At 41.3% G+C, this 12,440-nt stretch overlaps 1 protein-coding gene across 1 annotated transcript in view; it reads right to left on the reverse strand.

The window, feature by feature from the left end:
- Positions 1 to 1,184: 1,184 nt before the first annotated feature.
- The window catches only part of hspa12a (heat shock protein 12A), a 107,824-nt gene continuing 96,568 nt past the window's right edge, over positions 1,185 to 12,440 (reverse strand). Inside the window, exons 11-12 of the mRNA XM_073482073.1 lie at positions 2,869 to 2,972; positions 1,185 to 1,847 (exon numbers count right to left, since the gene is read on the reverse strand). Coding sequence (XP_073338174.1) covers positions 1,216 to 1,847; positions 2,869 to 2,972 — 736 coding nt within the window. The 3' untranslated portion in view covers positions 1,185 to 1,215. The remainder of the gene's footprint in view (positions 1,848 to 2,868; positions 2,973 to 12,440) is intronic.

Below are 12,440 nucleotides of genomic sequence, written 5' to 3' on the forward strand. Positions count from 1 at the left end.
GAGGAAAAGGTCCATAAAACTACACAAAAACTTTGTAATATTCCTCCATACTGCTTGTTCGCTGCAATCCAAGTGTCCTGAAGTGGCGACATCCAGAGTTTACTCGGAACGACGTCATTTAGTGCATTTTTCCAGCCTAAACAGTCACTATACTATATTTGTCTGGAGGCACGCTCCGCGTTCACGCGAGTCTCCCTCACAGCCGATTGCACTACAGAAGCCATGCCGGACAAGATGAACGAGACTTGTGATAGATACATACCGGTATTTACTTCCTGCTTTGAGCGACCGCGCGACACACAAACACAAGAGGGATCTGCCTGCACTAGTGATTTGAAACTTTGACACTCACAGCAGGATGTAAATACCGGTGTGTATCTATCACGAGTCTCATTCATCTTGTCCGGCGTGGCTTCCGTAGTGCAATCGGCTGTGAGGGAAATGTACTAAAAGACATCGTTTCGAGTAAACTCTGGATGTCGCCACTTTAGGACACTTGGATTGCAGCGGACGAGCAGTATGGAGGAATATTACAAAGTTTTTGTGTAGTTCTATGGACCTTTTCCTCTCGGTCGCCACTTATGCTCTTTATATGGATTATTCCTGCCGGAGGGTACCCCCGCGGGTCTCCAGTTGCACTTTGAGGAATAAGAAACTACACCGGAGATCTCATCAGCATGTGGGTGAGTCGATAATGACTGAATTTTGTTTTAGAGTGAACTATTCCTTTAAACCTGCCTTAACAATTAGCCTTCAGCACAGGGCATATGGGTTTGGTATCAATGTGTGAACACTATGGAGTTCCTCAGCAAACTACAGGGACCTGCAACACATGGCTGTGTCCAAAATCACCCACTCATTCACTGCTCCCTACTCACTACCAAGGAAGTTCTATATAGAGGACTATATGGTGAGCTTATCAATCAAATAAAAAAACTTTTGGGTACCACCAGGGTCATTTTTTTCCCTTCCAGCGCAATGCATGATGGTATATAATGCTTGGATGTATTGTGGCATACTTTGAGTCAACTATATAGGTTAAAATAATTTTCACTATTCATTTAGACAGCATTACAAAACGGCAAACAGATGGATGAGTGATTTCGGACACAGGCATGGATTCTACAGTAGAATGTCAGCATGGGTTGGAGGTGAAGATGTCTACCACCCACACTTACCCACCAACTATTTTGAACATTAGCTCTTATTCCCTTCTTAACAGCTTAGAAAGTCAATGCTAGCTTTGACAGTGCGTCCTGTGGACACATCCACTGCCATGGCCCGAATCTCTGTGTCACCAAACTGCATGAGCGTCTGGATCTCACGCCGTGGTGCCGTGCTTTCTGTTCCGCTCACATCCAAGCGAAGTGTCCCACACTTCCTGACGCCGGGTTCGCTGATGAATGCGGCGCTCTCCTTCTCCGAGCAGTATACGTGGATGACAATAACCTGCTGAGAGGGCTTGGCCGGTGTATAGCTCCGCTTTACCAACTCACCCAGTGCCACAGACTGATCGGCGGCAATGAAGGTGTCAAAGACATCGGTGCACCAGCGTGTGCCGTCCTTCACCAGCAGCTTTTCCGATGGGTGCTTGCCCTCCACGAAGCGATTGAGGACCCCCACCCCATATGTGAGGGGCGAGCGGCGAACTTTAATGATGCTGGGGTCCAGGCCAAACAGCACAGCACCTTTCAGAATGGTGAGGCCAACGTCGTGGGGTATGATGATGCGGCTACGGCCCTGGAGCATGTTCTGGACAGCTTGCTGCAGCAGGGGAGACTCAGCAAAACCTCCCACTAAGAACAGGAACTTAATGTTGCTGACCTCTGGCTTCTCAAACAGCTCAGCTAGAGAAGAAAAACAGAAGCTCAATGAAGAAGACAGCTGACTCTTACACATTCTATGAATTACTGAATGATGTCAATGCTGTCTGGCTTTAAATGAGTTATTTCATCACAGCATCATGGCTGCGCAGTGTTAAAGAAGCATGTTGTCACCACTAGTAGGCAGCTAATTCCACTGGGTGCACTTACTCATTAAAGGGTTATAATTCCAACTTGAATTGTAGAGTTCTGATAATACAGCAAAAAAGCAAGCATTGAGATGATCAGACACATTTCAGCTATCTGTTCAGGGTCTGGGCATTGCTGACAGTAATATTTCTGTTGCCTGTTATCGCGGAAAAAGATGCTTGGGATCATTTAGAAATTTTAATTATCAGTAAGTTTATTGTTCAGTGCAGTGGTGTTAAGTTGGACAATAAAGAATTATTGTTATCTACAAAAGGGGGGGGGGGGGGGGGCAGGCGAATAATTCAGGATGTTTTCTTATCAAATCCTACTGCACTGGTTTAATATTGGTACTTTCATCTCTTGCTTACATGTGACCGTCCTGACGATGGAAAGCCAAATAAGTCACAAACATGTTTTTCAACCTGAGCAACCACTTACAATCCAAGCAGAGCATAAGTAATGTGTCCTACTTTTCTCTGTATAAGCTATCAATAATGTATTAATGGTTTTAGGAGGAGACCAACCCTCTCCTTTAGAAAACTGAGCAACACAAAATAAAACATTAAACATTTTGTCTTTGTACTATTTTCAATTGAGTCAATGTAAAAAAGGATTAGCAAATTATCACATTCAGTTTAATTTGTGCTTTACAGTGTCCCAACCTTTTTTGGAATTGAGATTGTATTAATGTCAGCTTGACAAACACCATTTCATTTTCAGCTACAAGACTTACTTACACATGTGTGCATATGTGTATGTGTGCGTGTGTGTGTGTATGTACGTGTATGTGTGTGTGTGCGTGTGCATGTGCGTGTGTGTGTGTTGAGGTGTTGGGGAAATTATCAATGTAGCTTACTGAGATGTTGAATGATGTGGTCTATGGTGGGTTTGAAGAGGGAATTCATGGCATCAGGACTCATCCTCAGCATCCCCTGAGACGACCATTTAACAAAATCCACACTGGAGAGGAGAGAAAGAAGAGGGAGGAGGAGAGCAGAGAGGAGAGAAAATCACTTCCATGCAGAGTATTGAATCACATTTCACAAGTTCGGCTGCAACAACAAGTGATATGATCAAAACCAGAATTGGATATAATAGATAGATAATAAGATAATAATAGGAATACCTTTTAAATACCAATACAGGCCTATATCGCAATATAGCAATAGTTTGCCAAATCACACATAGCATGAAACTATACAATGAACTGTGGTTTGAATTACATCAGACAAAACTCTACACATAACTTGCATTATAATTTACTTAGAATCTTAGAATAACATTGTCACTCAATGCTTTAATCTTCAAAACTTTTTTAGTCCAGACAGAGCGTGTTTGTTACAAAGGGGATGAAATCCTCTAGATCTGACAACAAGGGCTATTCTCCACAAAGTGTCAGTGTCATTGTGCTTGGCCTTAAAAAATGCATTTATTATTTTTTGCGGGTAGAGAAAAAAGTGAAAACACAGCACTGACATAATATCATCCTATAAAGTGTTACAGGGAACATCTAAGCAGGCAGTTTGCGTCCACTCAAGGAGTGTAAGTCCAATATCCACTCGTAGTTATCTTTAAGTCTTCACCAGCACCTGAGAAAAATGTTCCAAAGACCACACTGTGTTCACCAGCTAGTCTCTTTTGGTCGAGGACAGGCAGTGTAAAATAGGACTGTGTGAGCTCTCTCACTGAAAACAGCTGCCCGAAGCTGCTGGAAACGATGGTGATAAGAGCAGAGCTTGTGGGCTAGAAAATGGGACCATATCTCTGAAAGATGCATAAAAACTGGAGATTTGGGTGTTGATTAAAATTCATCTCAACATGGAATACTAATTACATTACAAATTGTCTTTTGATAGAATCAATATATAACCAATATACAAATATTGTTTAGTGCAGCTTTAACAATCATTTCCATTTCTTCTCTGTGAACCAGTATCTCCTTTTCTATACAGCATGTAATGTATCGATTCATTACAGTGGACATACTGCTTGGATCAGCAACTCTATTCCCAAGAGGCAGAGACCAGATACAGCCTATGCTCTGTATGGACCACTGTCATCCATTATTTGTAGGCTATTTCCCTTAGTCCTGTCTCCTGAGGCCTACTAGAACATCTCTTGCCTCATGCTGTCTGTCTGTCAAATGATACATTCTCAGAGAATTTATTGTATCCATGTGCTTTGATCTCATGTGTGTGACTCATGGTCAGTGTGTGCATGGATGTAATGTGCACAGAAGTGTGTGATAATGTTACTTTTGGCTCATCCCAAGGCTTTCCAGCACAATGAGACAGACTGAGTATTTCCAGTTATGCATCAGAGGAGACTGGGGCCCACTGAGGGCTTCAATTTCAGCCACATTAATTTCTGAGAGAGAGGACCATTAAAAATTAGACTTCATGGTGGCTCCAGAAGTCAGTAGTTACAAGCCTGTGAGTCTGTCTGTGTGTGTGTCATCATGGCAAATTGTGGTCCTGAAGAAAACCTATTGTAGCTGGATCTAACACACATGGACAGATTTTGTCAACGTGATAGCTTCACTGCCATGACAGAAGTTAGAGGTGTGTAGTAGAGATCAGAATGAAGGCCAAGTTCCAAGATGGGTGTGGTCCAAACAAGGAGGATCACATTTATAGTTAATATCCTAAAAGGTTGGTTTTTCAGCATTGACACTATAACTAGCTGTGGCACTCAAGGTTTTTTGTTGTTGTTGTGTTTTTACATTCATTCAATTTGCAACAAGAAAGACACAGAAATGACACAGAGATGGAGTGATATGGGAGGATACAGGTTAACAATATAAAGGACTTGAAAGAAAGTAGCTGTGTGGAATTAATTTGGGTACAAAAGGTATTTGGGTCTTACTTCAAGGACCCGATCATAACTGGGATTATGATGATTATGATGTTCGTGGCGGTGGTGATAAAAGATAAAAGTGAAAGGATGGTCGGTAGAAATTATAGTGACAAACAAAGATAACAAAATATGGAGTTGTTCAAGAAATAAATAGAGATGTGGGTGTTTGTGTCAGTGACTTGTCTCTTTTGAGTGTGTATGTGTTTTCAAAAGTGTATGCAAGTCTATAGTCCTATTTGTGTTTATCTATGCAATACACATGAATGTGATTTAAGTTTGCTGTGGCATTAGTTAACCAGCAACTCAAGAGATTTTAAAAAGTTTGGAACACTTTCCGTACAGTGAGTGCATATGTCTGATTCTGTGAGTCACATTGTGGGTATCTTGTGTTATGTAATACTGTATGTATTCTGTGAATGACTTTGTATTGCATTAGTCTTGTGTTAGTGTTCATGGACATGTTGAAGATATGTTTGCATATTAGGGTCCAGAAATCATAATTGGTGCTGATGTTAATATCGTTTTCCCATGTATTTATTGGAAGAGGTCAGTTGAAGATAAAAGTTTGTATAATTTTGTCAGATGTTTGTTTATTTTATTAATACATTCTAATAAAGGTGGTGATTTAAGGTTGTTGTGGGACACCTTGCTTTTTACTTTGACTCCAAGTTTTAATTGAGTCTATTGTAGATATTGTCCCTCCCTAATACCAAAGGTCAGAGTAGACACTGATGACTTTGATGTTTCATTGAGTGATTTGTGTGGGCTTTGTAGGAAATAATAATAATAATAATAATAATAATAGGAATAATATATTTTCTAGCAGAGACTGATTTTGTGTGTTATGTTGTTTGTTGTGATGCCAGTGATGCTGTTATTTTGACGATTTGACGCAGCTAATGGTTCGATGAATAAGGCGAACAGTGATGGTGAAAGTGGACATCCCTGTTTGATTCCTCTGCCGAGTGCAGCGTTTTATGAGGTTAATTCCTTTGTGGTGACAGTTGCCATGGGTGTGCTGTAGAGAATTTTGATCCATTGAATGAATGATTTTCCAGAGCCGAACCTTTCTAGGGTTTTGTTGAGAAATGTCCAGTTTACTTTATCAAATGCTTTTTCTGCATCTAATGACAGGATAGCTGTATAATGGTTTTGTTACAGAGGGATATGATTATTGGATTGAAGAGGTGGTGTGTAGCATTTGACGAATATCTGCCTTTAATGAAGCCTGTCTGATCCGAATGAATGAGAGATGACATTATAGATTAAATTTGAGTTGCTGCTGTGCAGAGCCATGTGAAGACGTGTTTGAGCCCGGCTCTTCGGTAAACTATCAAAATTTCAAGAACAACGCTTTAACTTCAGTGCACATTTGACCTGGACTGAAGCAATTTCAGTTTCTGTTCGACTGGGAGGGTAAATAGCTGTTTGTCAGCGAACTACTTCCAAAAATGCCTAAAAATCAAAGCGCTCAGAACGTCAAAGCCCAAGAAGCTAATGACAACGCTAATGCTAGCGCGCAACAAGCAATACTAGCAGCCATCAGTAAACTCCGGGAGGAAGTTATGGAAAAAATTGTACTGTACTGTACAAGTACTGCGTCTGCCCACTCGGTCCAACTTCGCGGTCTACAGGACACCGTGGAAAAGATTAGCGCCACTGTGGAGGCTACAGCGAGTCAGGTAACGGAGTTGGAATCATCGGTGAGTGGCCAGTCCGATGCTATTAGCACCCTGGAGGCAGAGATGCTAGCAGTAAAGAGAGAGGTGTCTACTCTAAAGGAGCGGTGCGAGGACCTGGAGGCGAGGTCCCGCCGCTGCAATGTCCAAATCATGGGAGTGAAAGAGGGACGGGAGAACGGCGAAAGAATGTCCTACTTTGTAGCACGTCTGCTGAAAGAGACACTAGCCCTGGATAAACCACCGCTCTTGGACCGAGCGCACCGTAGTCTCCGCAGCAAGCCCACGGATGAGAACGCGCCACCTCGGGCGATAATTGCTCGATGCCATTATTTCGGGGAAAAAGAAGCTATTCTTAGCAAGGCAACGGAGCGCCATCCGATTACAACAGCGGCGGGTGACAAGATCTCGGTCCTCCCGGATTATACGCAGGCGGTGAGTAGGCAGCGGGCGGCTTTTACTCAAATAAGGGCGCTGCTGCGAAACTACGAGAACGTCCGTTACGGTCTTCTGTTCCTGGCCACACTGAGGATTACCACCCCGAACGCGCAAGAGGTTCGCTTCAAGGACCCGGGACAGGCTAAAGACTTCATAGTGCAAAACCTGACACCGAATATGGACTAGACATATAAAAGATATGATGGCACGGTCGACACGAATTGTGACTGGACTGGTAAAACCACTTGCAAGTACGTTTTAATGGAAGAAAAAAAAAAATTTAAAAAAATGAGTGGACGGTTGCGCACATAGCCTACTGTATAACATGACTGTGCCGGTATGTTGAAATTTATTCTTAGAGAACAAGTGCACTGCTAAACCTGTGGGGTGAGAGGCACCCTCTTTTTCCTTCTCCCATTCTCAGTTTTGGGTCAAATTGTGAACAAATCAAACTGCATTATCAATGTTAACATATGGGTATTATGCTCCCGTTTGAGCTAGGTTGTCATGGTAAGCTCATTCACTTTAAGTTTTAAGGCAGTTGAACCAGATTTGGACTTGGACTAGGATTAGACCTGGTAATTTTTATTTATTTATTATCTTTTTTTTTGGTTTGGTTTTATATCTGAGGCCACTGTTCATGGCATTTGAGGTTCCGAATATGTTGTTTGAGGTTAGAATGTTAGATGATCGTATTGCACACCTTTTTATGTTTGTTTGTCTTTTTATGTTTTGCTTTCCCTGTACACTTTCTTCACTGGGTCATGTATACTGTGCTGGGTTTTGTATTTTTCTCAAGTATGTGTTGCAGGATGATGGCTGTATGGGTGTCTGGGTCGCAACAGATCAAAGGGCATACAGAAGGGCAGAAGTTTGGGCTCATCAGCAACATCGAATAGGTCATTCTCACTATGGCTGCGAGTGGTAACAAGGTATCTGGGGTTGGGGTCAGAGTGGTGAGCTGGAATGTTCGAGGGCTTAACCATCCAATTAAACGTAATAAGGTGTTCCTTCATTTAAATAAATTAAAGGGCGACATAGTGTACTTTCAGGAAACACACTTATTGAAACAGGATCAGAACAGAATTAAAAGAGCAGGTTTCACACAAATGTATCACTCCTCTTTTAACTGTAAAGCTAGGGGTGTGGCGATACTTTTACACAGATCAATACAATTCAAGAAGCTTAATACAATTCAAGACAAAGACGGACGTTATGTAATTATACAAAGGGCTCTAGGTAACACACCTGTAATACTGGCAAATATTTATGCCCCTAACTGGGATAATAGAAAGTTCTTTCAAAATATATTTTCACTCCTTCCTGACCTTGACAGGTACAATCTAATACTTGGGGGGGACTTCAATTGTGTTCTGCATCCAACACTAGACCGCTCTCACCCAAGTCACAATACTGGCACTCCGTTAAATAACTCTGCCCAGTGTATTAACACATTTCTGCAGACCTATGGGATGGTGGATCCTTGGAGATTTAAACACCCGACATCAAAACAGTTCTCTTTTTTTTCCCCACCACATCAATCGTTTTCCAGAATAGAATACTTTCTATTAGACCTTAGACTTCTCCCCTTCATAATTTCGACAGACTACGAAACAAGAGTAATATCAGACCACAGTCCTGTAATCTTAAATCTTAGATTACCAGACATGGCCCCTCCCAGGCCACTATGACGGCTCAACACAAGACTTTTGGCATATGAGGAATTTGTGCAGTTCATCAACACACAAATTGATTTTTTTCTTGAGACAAACAGTTCCCCTGATATAACTTACACCCTTCTATGGGAATCATTTAAGGCCTTCATAAGGGGGAAAATAATTTCCTATAGTGCGAGTCGCTCTAAGAGAAAATTTAAACCCTTATCAGACATTAGTGACAGACTGAAATCAATTGATCAGTGTCAATCAGTCTTGCCATCTGCAGATCTTTTGAAGGAAAGATCATTACTTCAAGCTGAATATGACCTCTTGATGAATGAAAGGGCCACAGACATGCATTTGAAATCACGACAGCAATACTTTGAGCATGGAGAAAGGGCCAGTAAGATGTTAAGTCATCAGCTGAAACAAATGGCTGCAGCAAATCACATATCAGCGGTTAAGGATAAAGATGGTAACATTGTCACAGATCAACTGGGAATTAATAACCAATTTAAGGCATTTTATGAGGAGTTATATACCTCTGAACAGTGTGAAGAAGGGCTAGTAGAAGATTTCTTTAGGAGGATCAGGGTTCCTAGGTTAGAGGATGCCAACAGAGACAGTATAGAGAGTGGAGTACAGCTAATGGAAATAGAAGAGGCAGTCAGGAAAATGAAGTCTGGGAAAACCCCAGGGCCGGATGGATTTCCAATAGAATTCTATCGAACTTTCTCACTGAAACTCCTCCCTTTCTTATGTAAAGTTTATGACGAAGCCTTCAGGGTCAAGTCCCTACCTCCAACAATGACACAAGCTACCATCTCAGTGCTTCTCAATAGTAGAGACCCACTGCGATGCGAATCTTATCGTCCAGTGAGCTTGCTTTGCTGTGACTATAAAATACTAACTAGAGTATTAGCAGACAGATTGGAGCGAGTGCTAGACAAAATCATTCACTCTGATCAAACAGGGTTTATAAGGGGTAGACAGCTATACAGTAATCTTCGCCTGGTACACAGTGTAATGTATCTTCCTGGTAGTAATAATGTCCCTGAGGTTATTATTGCATTGGACGCTCATAAAGCATTCGACAGAATTGAGCATAAATATTTGCTTTTGGCCCTAAAAAATTTTGGATTTGGACCTTCGTTATGTTCTTGGGTGAATCTGTTGTACACTTGCCCACAGGCTGCAGTCAGGACTAACAATAATATGTCAAAATATTTCTCGTTATTTAGAGGGACTAGACAGGGGTGTCCCCTGTCCCCTCTACTCTTTGATGTTGCCATTGAGCCCTTGGCTGTTTCACTGAAATGTGACAGCACTTGGAGTGGAATTAGTAGAGGAGGACACATACACAAACTTTCATTGTATGCCGATGACCTCCTTCTTTTTTTGTCTGACCCCAGAAACTCCATCTCAAGTGCTCTGAAAACCATCACCGATTTCGGATTAATTTCAGGATACAAAATAAATATGGCAAAAAGCTTAATCTTTCCAGTCAATGATAAAGCTAGTCAAATGCAATTGGAGACTTATCCATTTAAGTTAGGTAAAGACAAATTTACCTATTTGGGAGTGTCGGTGACCAAACATTATAGGGACCTGTTTAAACATAATTTCAAACCAGCTCTAATACAGGCAAAAAAAGACATGGAACGATGGTCAACACTTCCTCTGTCAATGGCTGGACGCATAAATTCAGTAAAGATGGTAATAATGCCAAAATTCTTATTTCTCTTCCAAACCATTCCACTATTCATAGCAAAGTCATTTTTTAAAAAACTGGATAGGGCTACTTCATTGTATATTTGGAATAAGAAGATACCACGTATCAGAAAGGAGTTCTTGGAAAGATGGAAGGAGGAAGGAGGGTTGGCCATGCCAAATTACATGCGTTACTACTGGGCAGCTAATACTTCTAAGTTGAACATTTTGATGCGGCCTTCTGAGGGGGAACAAATGCCCCTTTGGGCACTTATGGAACAGTGTTCCTACAGCCCCATAGCACTGAGCTTCCTTAATCTGTGCTCCACTGCCAATGAGTAAGAGACCGCTTGGGCACAACCCAGTGACACAGGGATCGCTTAAGATATGGAAACAGTTAAGAATCCATTTTGGGTGCAAACAGGGCCTCCCTTTAGCTCCCATCTCGGCAAACGCCCTCTTCACACCATCTCTTAATGACACGACTTTTCAGCTCTGGACTAGAAAAGGGGTAGGCTCGGTCAGGGATTTCTTCAGAGAAGGCAACTTCGTGTCATTTCAGCAGTTAAGGGCAAAACTCAATATTCCACAATCACATTTTTTCAGATACCTACAGGTCCGAAGTGTTATCAAAAAACATTTTTCTCCTTCTCTTCAAAATCTACAGAGCAGCTGGTTAGAAGAATGCTTGAAGGTTGATCCTTTGTGTTTGTCTGCTATATATGAGCTGGTGCAGGGGGCAGCAACCCCCTCTTTGGACCATATTAAACAGCAGTGGGAGGCAGAACTAGGCTTTGGTCTTTCTGTAACAGAATGGAGGAGGGCAGTTGGCTGGGTGCATAACTCATCTATTTGTATCAGGCATGGACTCCTCCAATTTAAAGTACTACACAGACTCCACCTATCAAATAGCAGGCTTGCCAAAATGTTTCCAGGAACCAGTGAAAACTGCCCTAGGTGTAAATGTGACCCGGGCACCCTTAGCCATATGTTTTGGGCCTGCCCAAGACTGAAAGACTTTTGGGAAGGGGTTTTTAACACCATCACGGCAGTGTGGGAAATAAAAATTCAACCAAACCCTGTCACAGCCTTATTTGGTGTGGTGCCACTGGACTACAGGATTTCAGCCACCCATGCCACAGCAGTGGCCTTCGCTACACTTCTGGCACGGCGGAGTATCCTGCTTAAATGGAAAAAGACAGTACCCCCTTCCCATAAGCGATGAGTGATGGACATGGTGGCTCATCTCAAGGTGGAACAACTAAGATATATAACTCAAGGCTCGGAAAGAAAGTTCAGAAAGTTTTGGCAGCCATTTCTACTGTATGCTGAGAAACTCCCTGTTGAGTAAATAATTACAATGGCCCTGTGTTTTTTATTTATTTATTTATTTTTTTATGTAGCTATTTTGCATTATTTATGCAGCTATTTTTGTAATTTATGTATTTATTTATTTTATTTATTATTATTATTTTAATTCAATTTTATTTATTTATTTTCATTATCTTTATTTTCATTATCTTTACAACTTTTATTGACGTGTGTGTGCAAAGCATTGAAGTTGTTGAATGTTTTCATACTGTGTGTATGTGAAAAATCCAATAAAAATATTCAAATATAAATATATATAAATTGGAGTTGCTAATGTTTTACTGATGATTTTGGTATCTGTATTGATTAATGAAAGCTTGTGCGGAGGGTTGGCTCTTTTTTGGCTTCAGTGGGGTGTCTACAGTGTCAGCCCAGTGTTTGTTGAATGGTGATTTTGCCCAGAAAATGTTTATATAGTTTTTTTCTTTGTCATTTTCATATAATTAACATGAATATGCTCTGACGATATTATTTATGGTTTGGGGGTCCTGAGTGATATTCCCTGCTGAGTCTTTAATTGTGGATGTGATTAATTTTTCTTTGTTGCATTTGAGTTGGTTTGCTGAGTATCTGCCAGATCTATTGTTATGTGGTTATGTGTGGTTATAGCATAGTCTTGGCAGCATTGTGTTTTTCTTGTTAGTAATGTTGTGAAGATGGAATCTGGTTTCTCTGATTTCTCTCTGAGTTTGTTCTGTGGAGTTGACTGCGTATGA

The sequence above is a fragment of the Pagrus major genome, chromosome 15, assembly GCF_040436345.1.
Source record: "Pagrus major chromosome 15, Pma_NU_1.0".
NCBI lineage: Eukaryota > Metazoa > Chordata > Actinopteri > Spariformes > Sparidae > Pagrus > Pagrus major.